The sequence below is a fragment of the Alligator sinensis genome, unplaced genomic scaffold, assembly GCF_000455745.1.
Source record: "Alligator sinensis unplaced genomic scaffold, ASM45574v1 scaffold1118_1, whole genome shotgun sequence".
Taxonomy (NCBI): domain Eukaryota; kingdom Metazoa; phylum Chordata; order Crocodylia; family Alligatoridae; genus Alligator; species Alligator sinensis.
Window position 1 is genome coordinate 2004520 of NW_005842070.1, and position 18472 is coordinate 2022991.

Consider the following 18472-nt stretch of genomic DNA (forward strand, 5'->3'; position numbering starts at 1 on the left):
TTCCTGCTTATGATGCATACCCCAGTTCTGGAGGGCTGATTTTTGGGGAAAAGGTGAATGTGATGTGTGTTGATTAGTCAAGTTTTCAAAAATGTTTTTTTCTGTAAATGGTTCCAAGCTACAGAATTTCTCACTGTTCTCCACATCAATATTATTTTTAAATAAGTTTAAACCATATCATAGCGTTACTTTTGAAGTTATATTAATAAGCCACAGTTTTTAAGATGGCAGTTTTCAGTTGTATAGCATCTTAATCAGGACCCCTTGTGTACAGTGCTTCTGGTAACAAGTCACACGAAAAAATTCACCCCTTTCCACAGAATTTATTTAGGATTTAAACTATCATTAAACAAAATCCTTGTCCTTACTGTTGCAAAGGAATACTCCAAAAATGAACTGACTGCAGATGGATGCAGTGACTTTTTACTGAGTTTGCCAACAACTTGAAACATTGCTCTAAGAAGTATGAACTGGCTTTCCCAATTAGCTGATAGATTTGCTGACTTAAAATGACCAGAAGTAAAACACTGATAGTGAAAACTAATTTTGGAATTTATCAGGAACCTCCAGCTTAATGTCTTTATCCTATAATGCACCTAAAAAATCTTACAATTCGTTGTGCACCCACTACCTGCAGTTATCCAAAATATGATAGCCAAAACCTTTCTTTCAGTACTTTACTTTTTCTTTTTCTTTTTTTGAACGTCTATAGTACATTGAACATTTAGAAATATTAAATGAGCTGCTACAAGGATTTCTGGACAACTAATTTGAATTCACTGATATATAATATACTTTTCTGTGCTTGCTCTGGAACTTAGGCCAGTTTTGTAGAGTTTTTGGCTTTTTAATTTTGGATAATGAGAGACCACAGAAGTGTATTGGGACCTCGTTGTGCTATGCAAGGTATTGACTTCGAGTAGTTTCCTTACCAGTTGGTGCGGAGCCTCAGATTATTATTATTTTTTTTTTGTAATATTGTTCTGATGTAATAAAGAGGTATTCTGACTTCTGCTTCGCCCAGTTTACTATAGCTACAGGATCACAGTGTATTAGTTGCCCTATCATTATATAAGTACTCTGTGTTTTGTCTTGCTGTAAGAAAACTACTTCTTGTAACTTACAAAGCTAATGTAAAAAACTCTTGTATCTAAGACAGCGAGCAATTCTGGAGCTGTATAGTAAAGCTTAATTGGAAAGACCTTGCCTTCCATCTTCCCAAGATGTCTGATGTATAAAACAAAAAAATCCATATATTCATTTGGGATTTTTATATGCAAGTCAGGCCCTAAGTCAAAAGAGCATACACTTAACAGCTGTGTTTATCTTCAGATTAATACAGTCCCCCAAGCCTGCCATCCTGCTTGAAGCATACTTTTTGAACAAGATGCTGATAAGACAGCAGGTTTCTCCATAATGTGACTAGCCTATCAGTAAGAACAGTTTTTTTTTTTGTAAACTAGGGTTAGGGTACAACACAAGTTGTACCATTTTAACTTAGTTTAAAATAACAGCTTCAGTTAAATCAGTGTAGCTTCATGTATAAACCAGGTCATCGATTGAACTGTGATATTTGCCTTTAAGGAATTATAGAAAGGTAGGGTTGGGGGTAAAGGTAAGTGTTGGGGGACAGAACCTAGTTGCATTTCCTTGAGTTTCATGGCTTTCATGTATTCATAATTTACATGTCAGGGTGATGAGAAAAACAAAAACCAAATACTCTTTACAATCAGTCCATGTGTTAAATTGCTCCTCTGCTTCCTGATGTATGGAGTAAAGAGATGGATTGTATTATCTAATAAGTTCTCTTTGCAGTCAGATCTGTATAAAACCACTACTGTTATCTTGCACTGAATACTCAATCACCCTAAACTGATCGTTCAGGATTCATATCGATCAGGTGACTTGCCACCTGGCTAAGAGCAAGGATGTTGATTGTATATACCTCAACTTGCAAAAAGCTTTCGATCTGGTATCCCATGATGTTCTTGTGAGAAAGTTGGAAGACTGTGGGCTAACTGTAAGACAGGTGGGTAGGAAACTGGCTGTGGGGCAGGACCCAGAGGGTTCTAATGAACGGATCTGTGTCATCTTGTCAGGAAGAGGCCAGTGGTGTCCCGCAGGGGGTGGTGCTTGGTCCAGTGCTATTCAACATATTCATTAATGATTTTATGCGAGAGTGAAGAGCTCACTGGCCAAGTTCATGGACGACACCAAGTTATGGGGAAGCATGGTCATGCTTGAAGATGGGTTGCAGATACAGGTGGACCTAGACAGGGTAGCAAGTTGGGCAGACTGGAACCAGATGAAGTTCAATGTCAAGAAATATAAAGTGCTCCCACCTGGGAATGAACAATCCCCTACACACCTACAGGCTTGGCAACGCCAACCTCACCTGCACTACAAATCAAAGGGATCTGGAGGTAAAAACTGACCACAGTATGAGCATGAGCCGGCAGTGCAATGCTGTAGCCAGCAGGGCCAACAATACCCTGGCATGCATCAATTGATTCATCTCCAGCAAAACCAAAGAAGTGATTCTCCCAGTCTACTCTGCATTGGTGAGACTGCAGCAAGAGTATTATGTCCAGTTCTGGGTGCCATGCTTTAACAAGGATGTGGTAAAGCTTGATGGAGTCCAGAGAAGGGCCACCCGTATGATCAGAGACTTGCGTGGCAAGCCGTACGAGGAAAGGCTGAGGGATCTGGGACTCTAGAAGGCTGAGAGGGGACTTGGTAGCAGCTTACCACTACATCAGAAGCATCTCTCAAGGGCTCAGTGAACAACTGTTCACCAGGTCACCCTTGGGAAAAACTAGGAGTGTTGGTCAAAAACTCCTGGAATACTGTTTCAGTATCAACATTAAGAAAAACTGTTTCACAACTGTGGAATAAGCTCCCTCCAGAGGTGGTGTAATCACCTACCTTGGAAATCTTCAAGAGGAGACTGGACGGGCACCTTGCTGGGGTCACCTGACTCCCAGTTGTCTTTCCTGCCTGGTGCAGGGGGCTGGACCTAGTGATCTTCTGAGGTCCCTTCCAGCCTTACAGTCTATAAATATGCCTTATGTTAACTCTGTTTGTATGACAGATGATCTTTGCTTAAAATATTTTGCCAGTAGTTGGGAGGACACCACTTTTTCCTCTGTCATCTAGTTCAGTGCTTCTCAATCTATCTGATGTGGCGGACCGGCAAATTTTTTTCCAGTGGACCAGGGACCGGTGCCCGGTTTAGCCGGTGGCAGCAACTGCGTGTAACAGCTCTACGCAAATGCACGACTGGCTGTTTCTTTCTCTTTCCTCACCTTGCATGACGTGACGTCACCTGGAGTGTTGGAACGTACGAACTGTGGCGCCACGACATATCAGTGTTATGCTTCTGAAAATGTATTTCTTTCTTTCCTGGCAACTCACTGTGGACCGGCGACGGGTGGCTGCTGGTCTGCGGACCACCACTTTGAGAAGCACTGATCTAGTTCCTTGCTTCTCTGTATCCCATTTTGTATAGTTGAGATGTTTTTAGTAGTTAAGTGTATTATAGCTCTCAGGCTCAATGTAACGGGGGCTCAGACAGGAGCCCTGTTACTTAGGTAAAATTGGGCAGGGTTGACCTGAGAATGAATCCTGCCAGGTGGAGGGACTTACACATTCGAGAAAGGATAGGGTGATTAGCCCGCCAAAACTGCCATAAAAGCTGGCAGCAGGAAAAGACTTGTTGCCTTTGGGCACTCAAGAATGGACGGAGGGTGATCAAGACCCCAGAGGAGAGGACACGAGTGGCTGGACCTGTGACCCAAGAGGATGCCGAGACCGAGGGACTCTGGAGGACGGCAGGTCAGACGCGAGACTAGTCTCTTAGCTGTGGATTTCAGCTGTTTCGGTGAGTCCAGAGAAGAGCCAAGGCTCTGCGACACGGCTTGGCAGAGGGATTCCTGAGTGAAGAGGATGTCTCAGGGCGAGACACCAGCAGAGGAAACTAGTACCAAACCCTGAGCTTGTCGAGACTGTTTCAGTGCCATAAGTGTTGGCACAGACGACGGGGGAGCAGCCAGGGCTGCTCCTGGCACAAGACGCTTATAAAGAATAAAGAGGCATGGCAAGCACATACTGCTAATGAAGTAATTAGCGGCAATGAGTGGTTAAAGTATCCAAGTGACTGTGTGTTAAAAATTCTTATCTATAACCCAGGTGCTCCTCACCAATAAAGTAATTGGTGAGGCGACTGATGCAGTAACTCCTGTGAAAGTACAGAAAATAAACTAAACCCTTTGAGCATGTAACATCCGGGTGGCAGTTATTAATCTTGAACATCAAAAGGACACTGATTCACTTCCTTTTCTTCTTCATCCAAGTTGTGGCAGGTGAGTACGGAGGGAGAGACATACCTAAGATTGCCCAACCTGCTCACAGTCAACACTGAAAGCCTGTAACACAATTGTGTCCAATTAATAATCAAGTTGCACCATTTTGGGGTGAAGTTCTAGACACAAATAGTTATGTCCTTGTTGTTTGTTTGTTGCATAATATCTGGATGTGAAAAACTGCCTACTGGGAGGGATTAGGGCTAGGAAAAATTCCTAGTAAGCTCTTTTGTGGATACACCATTTCCAAGTTTTCATAGTCATGCAACAGGAAAAATGAGTATTTATTTTTTTCAGACGGTTGCCTTGATGTTTTGACTTTGCTAAGCTTCTAGTTAAGGCATGTGAAGACATTCAGTGATGTGGTTTGGTGGCCAGTCTTATCCTATAGCTTCACAATTCAGGCTAGCAGATGAGGGAAAACAAGGGTCATGTTAAGAGAAGGGGAATATTATAGGAGGCATAAAGCTGCTGCTTCTGCCTGGCAGGGCCAGGCCAGGTTGGGGCCACTGCTGCTGCTGCCACCACTGCCTGACTTGGAACTGAGCAGCAGAAGGTAAGTGGTGTAGGAAGGGGGGTAGGCACAGGGTGGAGCAGGAGGTGAGGGGACAGGGAGTGGGGAGGCACAGGCATGGGGGGCAGGGAGTAAGTGGCAGGGTGTCAGGCACTGTGGGGATAAGTGGCAAAGGGGAGTAGGGAGTTGCGGGGAGGCAGGGGCAAATGGCTGGTAACATGCTCAGGATGGCAGGCCGAGAGGGCAAAGGGAAGAGGTCTATCCCCCTGCCCCCCTACCACAGCAGTGAAAACTAAATTAAGATGACCGTCTACTGATTAGATTGTATACGTAAAAAATTATGTTTTAAAAATTTCCATGTACAGAATTTCATTATTGGGGAGGTTGTCTTATATTTAAAGTCATTTTAGATTCAGGTAAATATGGTACTTTTGCAGCACAGAGGTTAGGGGATATTTTTAGATAATGTAATATGACTGGGAAATGCTTATCAAAGGCATTCCATTTTGTTTTTATGTTCCAGCAAGTCATTTCTGTGGCTTGGACTCTTTAGTTAAAAAGGCAGTGTTATATACATATGGCCAAATAAGACCATTTTATGATATTATTTATTACTCTGTCCCATTTTTCTAGGGCCAAATTGCTACCTTTTTTAGATAATGCATCTGGAACTTTTAAAAATCAGTTTTATGAACTGATTGGAAATATCAGCCTTTTAGAGTGTGTGTGTTTCTCTAATAATATAACAGAAAATCTTTTTCTTTTTTCTTTTCTTTTGTTGGTCTTGCATAAACAAGCCCCTTTCTTTCATTTGATGCATTGTTTTTTCTGAGATACTGAAATATTCCTATGCGTGATACTCAGCTCAGTAATTAATGGGCATATAACATTACCTAACTGTAATGTGTCAAAACATGTCTTTATCTTCCATTTAGTTTTCAGTGCTGTTACCATGGGGATAGTTTTCTTTAAGTGAGTAGGAAATAGCTGAAATGATTTAAAAAGTCCACTCCCTTAACATTAATAGGTGTTTTGTTAAGAAGCAGAAATAAAGCAAAGGTTTTATAACCTGTGTAGCTTTATGAATTACCCATAGGTTAAGTTTGGCCCAAGGGCTGTACCAGTCAGTACAGGAGTTCAGGGACAATTTTATTATGATCTGAAGTACCTCTGGGCCAGTTCTGGACTGCTGGGCTCTTCACGGGCTGCATCCAGTCTCAGTGGCAGCAGTAGAGAAAGCAGTGCCAGCACAGGGGTTAAGGCAGTCATTTCTTGTGCCCCTGTTGCTGACACATGTCCCTCAGGGCTCCATTGCTGGGAGTTTGGTGGCAGGCCACACTTCTGCTTGCCCCTCCTGGATTCCTAGCTGCTCTGAGAGTCCCACAGGCTGGATGTAGCCTATAGCCTATGTGTTTGACACCCCTGAAGTGGATTAAATAACTTATTTTTTTTAGTGTCAGTCTTCTAACCAGTGTTGGAACCAGTGTAATTTTTCATTTGTGCATAAGGGCACAATTAAAACAGGATCCAGAAGTGGCACTGACAGAAATAGCCCCAAACGGGAAGACAGACAGGAAGATTGAAAGAGGGGACCAGGAGGGACAGAACATACATCTTCCTCCCAACTAAATAAATGTATTACTGCAAAGACATGGCAGGTGAGGACCCACTGGAATCTGACTCAATAGCAGGCTGTCTTTACCTTGAGCAACAGCGACATCTAAAAAACCCATATGGACCAGATGCACAGCCAGTTAGAGAGGCACACAAGCATTTTTCCCATACCATATCCTGTGTTTACAAGTTGATTAGTATTTTAATTAGTTCATAATAGGGATTAAAATGATAATATTTTGTAGTAGTACTACAGGATGATTAGTTATGCCCCTGGGCACAGAATTCTAAATGAGTACTGTATTTTCCAAAAGGAGAGGAGATTATATTAACCAGTCTCCCAAAAGAAATTCCCAACCCTGTTCCTGTAACCACAGGTGTCACTTTAATTAATGTTGTGGTTCATGGAATCAGGACTTCCCATTTGATCTTTGTCTATGAACAGTGCAATATGGAAAAACAAGTTTAAATTGAGTGTACTTTGTGGTCACTTGTAGGTTTCTAGCATACTGGCAAAATAAAGGCTTATATGAGCAGAAATGAGCAGTAAGCCTCAGTTTTGTTTAAACCATTTTAGTCTGCTGAAAGGAGAGAGGGGACTGAGTTATAGATGGTGGTTACTGAGAAAGATGTAGCATTCAAATCTATCTGCTGCTTGTGGAAATCTTGGTCTAAATCAGGGGTGGTTAACCCAGTGGCCTGTGCCACTTCTAGTGTGCATGCAGCTTGTGTGTGGCACACGGCAGGTACAGTAAAAAGTCCACCTCCTTAACATTAATAGGTGTTTTGTTAAGAAGCAGAAATAAGGAGCATAAATCAGAGCAACAGATTGGGGAGGGGTATGGAACTGGAGTGGCATGGGTTGGGTGTGGGGCTTACCTTGTGGCATGCCTGAATCATTTGTCATGAACATGAAGTCAGCATAACATCATACATACTTAGAAACCTGTTTTTGGTTAGGAGATCTCATGTTGCTAGAGGGGATGGTGAGAGTGAAGAATAGCAATACAGGATTAAATTAAAAATTTGGAGGCCCTGTAGCCTTTGAACAAATAGTCTGTTTCAGTTTTAAGGTAACAGTTTATCAAGAGGGTTTTCTGTTTGTTCTTTTAGCATATGACTTCCATGTGCAGTCTTCATGTATGCTATGAAACATATAATCTGCAAGCGTATGATAAAAATAAAAGGAAACTGAAAAATCATTTAAAGCACTTAGTAATAAGCTTGTTTTACTATAGCAGCTTTCAGACTTGTCACAAATTTATCATGCCAGGCACAAAATCTGTTTTAATTTTTTTTAAATTTAGTACTTTCATGATTTCTCTGTCTTGTGTTGGGACAGTAGGAGAGGAGTAATTTTGCAAAGGTATGCTGTAGTTGCTCTTTACTCCCTGTGCAAAACAATAAATATTTAATGTTTGAGTTCTTAAAAATAAATAAATACATTTATTCATTCAGTTTAAATGCTCTATATCTATATCTAGATATGGCAGTATTTAAATTAAATGCTTTGAGACATTTAAAGGAATAAATGAGGCCAGCATATTCAGACTTCTGGCTGTGGTTCATCATCTAAACAATGTGGTCTTATCTTTCCTTTTCTGCTTTTTTTTTTTTTAAAGGGGTACTGAACTCCCTTGGCCTCCAGTGACTTTGAAAGTGATGGGATATATATTTAAGTGCATAAATTTTGGTATCTAAACTTTTAAATACTGACCTAAATATTGTCTTGGTTATATAACTCTAACTTCAAAAAATAAACAAAATCAAGACTGAATCCTGTTTAGTGATTATCAACTCATGTTTTTAGAAGAAAAATATCTCCATTTCTACATGTCACATGCTACAGTTTTAAATAAGATTCATTATTCTTTTTATCTGTGGCTTTAATGACATATGGAGCATTTTTAATCTATTTTATATTTCTGTCAAGAGCTGACTTGACTTTGAATATCTTGGTTATAAATGCTTTGGAAAATAATCACCATTGGTTTCCCTATAAATGACTATTTTCTTGTATTTTTAAAAAAAAACTAGGAGTAATCTGGAAATTGTACTGTTGAGCATACTAGTAAAGAAAAAAAACTTGCATATTGAAAAGCTAGACAAGTAAACCTTTCCATGCAAGTCAAAAAGTCTTGCACGAAGGACTGTTTTGCATCTTAATGACCTGGAAATTCAAAGAAAGTCAGAATCCAGTCCTTTGTCAAACTCTGGCTTTTTGTAGTGTTGCCAGTTGATCTCAAACTAGTCTTCTATGTGTGCGCACACTTGCAGGATTTAACTTTATAAAACCTTACATGATTAGGTTTCAGGTCTAGTCAATTAGATGACACTTACCTGAGAAGCACTAATAATGAAATGGATGGCATTAAGATGCTTTAAGATGCACAATTTAAGATGCTTTCCTGGTTCAGTGGAGTATGTTGATATTTAGTCTTCTATTTTAAGTGAGAAAAATAAACCTACAGTCTTACACTATTTTTGAATAAAGACTCCTTTCTTGATTTCCCTAATGTAGGAAAATTTAAAAGAAAATGCTTTGCTATATTTATATTGTCCAATGACTTAAGCTGCATTGTGCAGCATGTCCTTGAAAATCCTAGGATTATATTTATTTCGCTTGCAGGAAATTACTAACAGTAATAGTCTCTAGGTGAATTGAACAATAGTAATTGTACTATCTTCCTTTTACTTCTTTTCATCCTCTGGCTCCTTTTTAGGTCTTAGACTTATCAACTTGTCAAACAGATGACTTGTTGTGAGCTGCAGACTGAAAGGGTCTGACCTCAACCTTGTTGTTCATCCCCACAACTGTTTGGAGTCAGACTCTGCTTTCCTGTTATACAGAACCAGAAGACCACACGTATATTAATAAATGCTCCTTTTTCCTCATTGTGGGCTTTGACCCTCCCATAGTCGATGTATACCCATTCCCCTGAGTCTCTTGCTGAAGTGGCAGGGGTGCTGAAGATGGGCCTGGGAACAAAAATTAATGATGTTACTGGACACTAGGAGCTAGGAACTTAACACAGACATAGACTTCATGAGTCATTATAACTGACTTCTGTGAGGGCCAGCTGTTCTGGTAGGCATGCCACAAATTAGCTCTGCACCCTGCCTGAGTGACACTTCAGTCTCCTTCCTCCGCCTGATCAACTGCTCTGCTTTCTGCCATGTTTGCCATGGCCACCCTTCTTCTTGCTGATCCCTGCTAATCTTTGCACTCCACAGGTGACGACAAACCTCTTGAATGGTCTCGGTCTTCCACTTATCAGGTTGTCCTCCCTATTACATTTCTCTTGTCTGATACCAGCTACCTGGTAATATCTCTTATTTCCTGTTTTTATTTGCATATGGAGTTTTTTCATAAGCCTTTGTTTTATCTGCTATTTAACTCTGCTGTGTCTGTCTATATTCTCAGAGACTTGAAGAAGAAAGAATATAGTAGTATCCTGAAAGCCCCTGTCCTTCCCAGTGATGCAGGAGGGTCCAATAAAATATATTGCCAACAAAAATCAGTCTCTTGCATTTTTCTCAGGCCATTCCTGGGCCTCACAATACCCCAACACTACTAGGGGATGTCTTGCATATACCGTCTTCTACAGAAGTGGCTTGGGTCTCACCTTAAAAAGAATGGCGATGGTATAGTGAGCAATGAGAGCTGGGCCAGCATAAAGACCTATGGGAAAATCCTTCCTGGCTGCCCTTTAGGGGACTCATTTTACAGGTGGGACATGTCAGGGTTGTTGTGTGGAGCAGCTATCACCACCACCACCCACTTCAGCAGGCCATTTTGCTTGTGTGACAAAAGTAGCTTACACAGCTCTGTAGTGCAACAGTGCACATGGAGAAAGCTCTGTGGATCTTCTCTCTCTCCTAGGCATATTGTATATAACAACATCAGCAGCCACTCTAGTTGTAGAGGCAGCTCTCTACTTCCCCTCCTTAGTAGTTTTGGCCAATTCCTACTGCTGCTATTAGTATATGCAAGTCTTTGCAGGAAGTGGGAGATGTCACTGCAGAGATTTAACCTCACATTGCATGTGGGACTCTTTTATATGTTTTGCATGTATAAAAAGGCTGGGGGCATTTGTTTGTTTTAATCAAAAAGTAGTTTCTACAAACGTTGGAACTCATGTAGGAAAGACTCTTAATTTTCTTTGGGTGATAGGTGTTTTGTAGACCTTTAATTCTGCATCATCCTAAAGCAAACTTTGAAAATATCCAGAGTTGGCGCAGATAACCATGATAAAGTATAGATGCAACAGACATTTACGCAGGCTAAACTTCACTAACCTGGAGAGTGTAGACAAAAGGAGGAACTCTGATAGTAAAACTGAAATTCAGAGCTTTTCTATATCAGGAGTGGTTGATCTATGGCATGAGTGTTGTAAGTGATGTGGGCAACGTCTGTGTTTGTCACATGACAGATTGGGGAGGGGGCAGGCAGCACAGTGGTAAATAGGGCAAGGAGCACAGGACAGGAAACAGAAAGTAGAGCAGCAGATCAGGTGGGAGGAGGATCGGAGTGGCACTTGAGGGGGTAGAGCTGTTTGGTGGCAAAGGTTAGCCCCCATTGTTCAATGTCATTCACTACTAGTGGAGGTCATGGACACTAGCAGTTCAACAAGCTTTAAAATGAATTGGATAACTTTCTGAGTATTAACATTTGCAGTTACAAGAATAAAATATTAATATAAAAATAGAAACTATGTTAAAAACTGATAGTCATGGCTGTTCTCAATTTTAGTCATTACTGGCATGACAGGTTAGGGGAGAGAAAATTGACAATGTTATGGCAATTATGTAGATTATGAGCTGGGGATATACAGATCAGGGGCACATGAATAAATTATACTCGTGGCAGACAAAGATCTGGTGCGGGGGTTTTGGTTTGTTTTTTGTTTTAAATAAGGTGTGGAAATATTCTGCCCTGAAACATGTTTTTTCTTCTAGCCCAAATTCACCTCTGGATGAATTGGGGCAACATTTACCAACCTCTCAAATGCCTGCCTTAAAGTGCAGAGCCTGCTTGTTTCTTTCACTTTCATTGCAGACTGTTTGTTGTGTACAACTGCCACATTGAGATTTTGCATCAGGTTTATGCCTTGAGCTTTCCCTGTACGCTTTTGTGATTATAGTCACAGACCAGGAGTGAAATGCAAGTAGATTTCAGTACAAAGATAACTGAGGTGGTTAATGGACAAGAAAGTAGTTGTTATGAAAGCAAGCATACAGCTTTTATACTTTCCAGACTGTATTTTTAAATTATGTTAGAAAATGGCAAATGGCATCCTTATTTATTCATTTATTAATGTTTTGCTTATGCTTTGTTTCAAACAGCTGCATTAAGATCATAATTGGAATCGGGTGCCTGTGATGACTTTGGCCAGACACTTGCTTCCAGCTTCACAGCTGTTGGTTCCCACAGAGAATCAGGCCCTTAATATAGGATTCATGAAATGTGCGTCCTAGTCATAAAGGTTGGCTTCGAAAGTTATATTTTTGTGCCCAGTTTTTTTTCTTTATGAAGGAAAGGGTATGCAAGCTAGAGCTGAACGCTCTAAAATCGAGACTCTTGGGTCCAGCATATTTATTTATTTTATTATTTATTTCTTAAGAGATTATAACAAGTCTAGGTGCTAGCATATTTTGAAATCAGTTTCATTTTTAGAGAAAAATACTAAAATATAACTAATATAAATCAAAATGTAATTAAAAACAATTGTATCAGCCTTATCTGTCTGATTTCAGGTTTCTTCTCATATCCTGCCGCCTTAGTGCTTTTGAGTAATGATGACAGTACTGTATCTCTTTATGCATTCTGCCTTCTTGTCAAATCTATTTCCATTTCTCACCATTGGTTTTTATACCCGGCTTTCTGTATCTCCCATCTTATCCAGTTTGTCCAGTATCACCACTAGCTGGCTCCCTCCTGTAACATTTTCTTCAGTTGAATCACAGTCTCCTGTTGGCTCTCTACTGTTTCACACTTCAATTTTACCACAAGCCCATTCTCATCAGGGTCCTCACCTCAGTCTGCTCTCCTCCGTGTCTGTGCCCCAGCTCTTATCCTCTGTATTTTTCAGTCATTTGGCTTCATTCTCTTCATTGTTGCTTTGGGCCCAGCAGGGAGGTTGAGAGAATAGAGGGGACAGGCTTCCTGCCATCAGTGCTATTTTAGTGCTGTTAGGGGAATGGAATATATTTAGTAATTTAGTTGAGACAGCAGATATTATTCTGCTCATCACTAGGAGCTGTGATGGGATGGAGCATGCTTAGTGAGGACTGAATCCTATTGAGCATTGAAAAAGCTATAAGCCTTTTAGGATGCTTAAACTTGATGACTGACAGATGATGGTAAAGTGATCGTTCAACTAAAAACAAATTGCCTGGGAGCAAGTGATCACAGTCTAATATTATTTTGTACAAAAATAATATAATGCTGAGTAATGTATGGTGTTTTAAAGAGGTCGGTTCTCCAAACCTGAAAATAATAACAAAATTGAGGGGGAGGAAAAAGATGAATACAAAAATGTGAATAACTAGTACTTTAAGGATTCTTTAAGCCCCCCTAAATAATTCTTCAATTATGAGGTTTCTCACTTTTTAATTAAAAAAAAAAAGAAAAAAAGAGAGAGCGAGAGCATCTAGTTTAAATGGGAAGCGAAGGCAGCTATAAATATGCACATATGTATGTGCATAAGAAATGGGGGACTTGGTAGCAATATAAAAGGACAGTTAAGATGCAGACACTTGAGAGAAGGTGAAGGTATTACTGAAGTGCATAGCTAATAAAATTAAGGGCAATAAGGAATATTTCAAATATATTGGCAACAAACTAAATCCTAGTAGTGATATCAATCTGATAGTAGAAAAAGACGGTAAATTGTTGAATGCGACAAAGACGAGGCCAAAGTAGTCTGCCTCTACCACATCCTCGAGTAATGAATTCCACAAGTTACCTACACATTCCATAAAAAAGTACTCTCTTGCTAGTTTTAAACCTGTTGCGTATTAATTTCAGTGTTGTTCGGTAGTTCTAGTATACTGGGTCTTGGTGAACAGCAGTTTGTTATTCACTTGGTCTATATCCTTCATGATTTTAGAGACCTCTCACATTTTTTCCCCGCAGCCTTCTTTCCAGGCTGAAGAGTCCTAGCCTTTTTAGTCTGTCTTGATCATTCTGCTTGCCCTTCTCTGTACCTTTTCTAATTCTGTTACAGCCTTTTTGAGATGTAGAGACCAGAACTTCACACACAATTCAAGATGTGGTCGCACCATGGATTTGTAAAATGGTGTGATAATGATCTCTGTTTTGTTTTCAGTTCCCTTCTTAATGATGGCCAACATTTTTATTGACTTTCTGTTCAGTGCTGCACACTGAGCTGACGTTTTTAGAGAACTGTCTACAATGACTCCATGACCTCTTTCCTGAGTCGTAATATAAAAATGTAATACCAATTTCCATTAGTTAATTTTGAATTCAGGACATGAAATACAGCCGTTCAGTACAGGGGTCAGCAACCTGTGGCCTATGGGCCAATGTAGCCAGCATAGAGATTTTATCCATCCCATTTAGCCAGAGAGATGGCAGCAATTGGTAAGGGGTGTGCGGGGAGAAATAGGTGCAGCAATCAACATAGGGACGGAATTAGTGCCAGTGGCTTGCCGTATACCCAAGCTCCGTTAATTCAGCCTGCCATTGCTGGCCTCACAGGTGGAGTAAATATTACATGGTGGGCACATCTACATGAGATGTTTACTGTGGAGCTGCCTAATTGGCTCCACAGTAAAATCTCAATGCCTACATGTATGGCCCTTTTAGGCCACAAGAAACTAATTAACTCCACCACAGGTTAGTACTTCTAAATACAAGTACTGCCCTGTGGCGGAGTTCTTTAGTGCACATTAGTGCATGTGTAGACACTGACTGGGCTGGCTGGGGCACATGGGTGCTTCAGTGCGGGTGGCTGCCTGCTGGCTAGCCCTGCACTGGAGCACCCTTGTGCCCCAGCCAGTCCCTCTGCAGCGTGTTGAGCTGGGTCAGAGCAGCCCCGGGCTGACAGGCTGACCCTCCAGGACTCTGCCAGTTGGGGCTGCTCTGATCCAGTCCAACATGCTGCGGTCCCAGGTGCATGTCCAAATGTGGCACCCAGGAGCAATAAACTCCAGTGCAACATGCACGGGAGTTTATTGCTTTGTACTAATAGCTCGCATGGATGCACCCAATATGTTAGGAAACTGTCGTTTTAATATTGCAACCATTTTTTTAAATTATTGTTCTCATGGAAGGCTCATCCTTAATTTGATGATGCATTTGTGATTGAGGATTGTACAAATTTTAAAAATTGTCCTACTTGGAACGTGCTTGTTTGAAATATAAAGCTAAAGGAGGTATTAGAAATACGATACACAATTACAGAGGAACACCTCTGGTGAAAACAGTTTCATCCCTCCATGCTCTACCCTAGTTTTTTACCTTGGGCAAAATGTTCTTTTTCTGATGTAATATTGGTTGACAAGCCTGTGTAAATTGTCCTTTTCTGAAGATCACATTGAAGTCACACGTGTGGTTGTTAGGAAGGAAAAGTATATCAGTCTTAACATTTTTAAAATAAACCTGTTTTTTAATAGCAATATCAATTAAAATAAGTATGAGTTGTAAAAATACCGTGGCTTTTTTAATAATCCTGACTTGATTTTTTGAAGCAGATATAAGATTTTTCTGATTCATAAAGCATGTTTTCTATACTTATTTGCAGATTCTTAAATTGGTGAATATGTATTTGATTAATTCTTTTTCTTTGTCATATAGTTCTTCTACCTTTGATAGATCGGATGGGAGATGCCAAAGACCAAGTTCGAGAGCAAGCCCAGAATCTCATATTGAAATTAATGGACCAGACAGCATCACCAATGGTATGATCACTTCTGGAAATCCAGACTTAGGCCTTTATCTGCTTTTACTCACAAACATTACTTTGTACGAATGAGTAATGGTATTGAAGTCAAAGCATGTAAATGTTAGTAGGATCATGGTTTTAAAGCAAAATAGTCCAAAACTATTAATAAATTATTTGAAGATTAGAAATCTGGTAGAAAGCAAACAAGGTTCTTTGGATAAATCCAATATCTTCTGTTAGAGCAACTTAAATAGTCAGAAAAATTCTTAAGCTTTTGGGCACAAACACCCTTCGTCAGGCTGAGGAAGTGTCTGCAAATGGTCTGTGCTCTTCCTGAATGGAGTGGCAAAGCAGCCAGAGGCCAGTATGTATGCAAGAAAGCCAGTCAGTGAAAATGTAGTCAGTTAAAACTGACTAGCCTTCTTGCATATGAACTGGCCTCTGGCTGCTTTACCACTCCAACTATTTGAGTTGGTCTAATAAAAGATATTGGATTGACCCAAAGAAACTTGTCTGCCTATGTCCTTAGACCAATATGGCTACAAACCCACACTCCTGGTAGAAAGCAATGCACTTCTCTGATAATACTTAGATAGTATAACTATATCTTGACTAGTTGGGGTAAACAGGTGAGAGGGTAAGAAACTCTATTTGTTTTCTGTTAGTCTCCAAGCCTATAGCCTATTTTGTTTACATTTTTTTTTCATTTTATGTAATAAATCCTTCTGTTGTTTGACTTGTTTTCCGATGGCAAGAGTGATTTCTGGGCAAGTGATATTCTAAGCTGACTCTCCACAGAGTGAGGCACCAATACTTTCTTCCACAACTCAAAGCAGGGGCCACTTGGGGCCGGCTGGGTTCCCTCGCGTAGCTGCAGAGTATAATGTAAGAGCAGAGGAATTGAGGTGCTGGGATAGGAAACTACTTTTGGAGCAGTCAGTCTGTTCCTTGGGCAAGTGACAGTGCAGTGGGGAGAAACTCAGGACTCTGGAGGTCTGCTGATTTGTGACATTGGTATTTTACTAAAAATGTTATCTCTGAGATTACAGTTAATACTTCAAAACTGAGCTACATATTCCTTTTACAGTTCTCAGTGCAATGGAATCCTCTTTATGACTGGACCTTCTAGATACTTGTGTAATGTTCATATTTGTATAGATGGTAAAATTGTAAGACTGCCTAACAGCATTTTGTATGTCTTAAACATCCTGAGTAATGTTGCTTAAAATATTGGTTGCCAGTGGGCATGCAGCTGATAACTTGACTGTTATGAAGATTTTCTTAAGAAGTAATTCATAAGTTTAGGCAACAGAATGAATGCGGACACTGGTTCACAAAAACAGAAAGAGGCTTTTCAGTTATTAAAACATGTAGTCAGATGTAGGACTAAACCCTATGCAGTAGGACCTACATCTACCAGGGAGTTTTAATTGGCAAACTTCATCCTTAGTTAGAAAAAAATGAGCATTTTATTTCTGTAATAGAAGTAATATTAGTCGTGAAAGGAAAGCTTTTTAAAAATCTTGTACATACTAAAGGATGGGCTAATTGGGGCCTGATGTTTTCTTCTTTGAAACCTGTTGCTGTTTATTTGTGCTGTTTTACCAAGCATGTGCTGCTGCCCTCCTCTAGTTCATTCTGTTTACATATGATACAGTATAAAAAAATTTCAAATTATGCTTAACATTTTAATCTCTTAACCCTTTTTTCAGGGTATCTGTTCTAAGCTGTAGCTATCTAATTATTAAAGATTGAAGTTTATATAGACAATATTCCCTGGTTATATGACCTGCTGGTACTGTTTGTTTGCTTTATTATTTTGCAGCAAGACAAATGAAATTTTAATGACTTATAGGATAAAATTATTTGTTAGATGTGATCATGCTATGTTGCAATTGCAGTATTTGGAGAGTGTATTGTAGGATGCTGAGTAGACTGAGTAATGTGCTATTGCTCAGGCAGGGTGCAGTTGTTGCTAGGCAACATTTTCTCAGATGCTTGCTGGATTATAATGGCAGCACTGCAGTTGGGGGTTGCAGCTTGATCACTAGAAATCCAGGTCTTATAAACTCCCAGTTTGCAGCATTAGCAAGGGTGATTTGATATAAAGCTCCAGAGCTACTAACAATTGGATAATTAAAAAGATAGTGATAAGTGACCAAATAAAAGACAGGCAACGGTATTGCAGGAGAGCAAGTGAGGGATTGTTTAGCTTAAAAGTCATAATGCAGGAAATCACGAGAGATCAACATAAAAGGGGAAATAAAAGCAGAGGAGAAAGTAGAAGCAGGATAAATGAATGGGCAAGAAAAAAAATTCCCGATTGAAGAAATGTGGAACATGGAAAGCAAAATTAAATGTACAGTGATCAGTTGGGTTTGGATAAGAGGAAACAAAAACTGGTTCTTGCAAGAAATTTTATAAGAAGTATGTGAAACATCAAAGAAAATGGATAGCAAATGCCTTTCAAACCATATTAGTTTGAAACTGAAGCTGGCTTTGCTGTTGTGCATCAAAAAGTAATATTTAAAAATAGTAAAAAATAAGTGAAATATTGTACTATATTTTACAGGGACAAACCTTTTAATATTTCTGGCATAGTGTATTTTCTACTAAAAATAAATAATACATATGTAAGGAAAATGTTGGTTAGTGTTCCATACTGTATATCATGTAAAATAACCTAATTTTTTAAAAAAGAAACAAACCCAAAACACTGCCCCCCCCCATCCCCCCAAAACCCAACCTATTCCACTAACCAGAACAAAATTGTTTGATTTAGTTTTCTATGTATGCAGAAGCTGGTGGTCCAAATATCATTATAGAAGATGAACAGAATTATATTGCATTGTGAGCCTAGTAATTAAAAACAATTCTTTTTGTTTTAATAGTACATTTGGGAACGCCTTGCTGTTGGTTTTAAACACAAGAATAACCGATCCCGAGAGGGAGTGTGCTTGTGTCTCATTGCAACCTTGAACGCGTAAGTTTTCTTGTTTCTTTTGGTCATAAAGTATTATAATTAGTATCCTATCTTATTTCTTAATCGCTTCTTTTTTTCTGAATATAACAGT

At 39.7% G+C, this 18472-nt stretch overlaps 1 protein-coding gene across 9 annotated transcripts in view; it reads left to right on the plus strand.

Annotated features, from left to right (window-relative positions):
* CLASP2 (cytoplasmic linker associated protein 2) overlaps positions 1 to 18472 on the plus strand; it is a 216568-nt gene that overhangs the window by 14003 nt on the left and 184093 nt on the right. For all 9 annotated transcript variants that reach the window (XM_025204139.1, XM_025204136.1, XM_025204140.1 and 6 more), the window contains exons 3-4: positions 15311 to 15414; positions 18290 to 18381. In XM_025204139.1, coding sequence (XP_025059924.1) covers positions 15334 to 15414; positions 18290 to 18381 — 173 coding nt within the window. In that variant the 5' untranslated portion in view covers positions 15311 to 15333. The remainder of the gene's footprint in view (positions 1 to 15310; positions 15415 to 18289; positions 18382 to 18472) is intronic.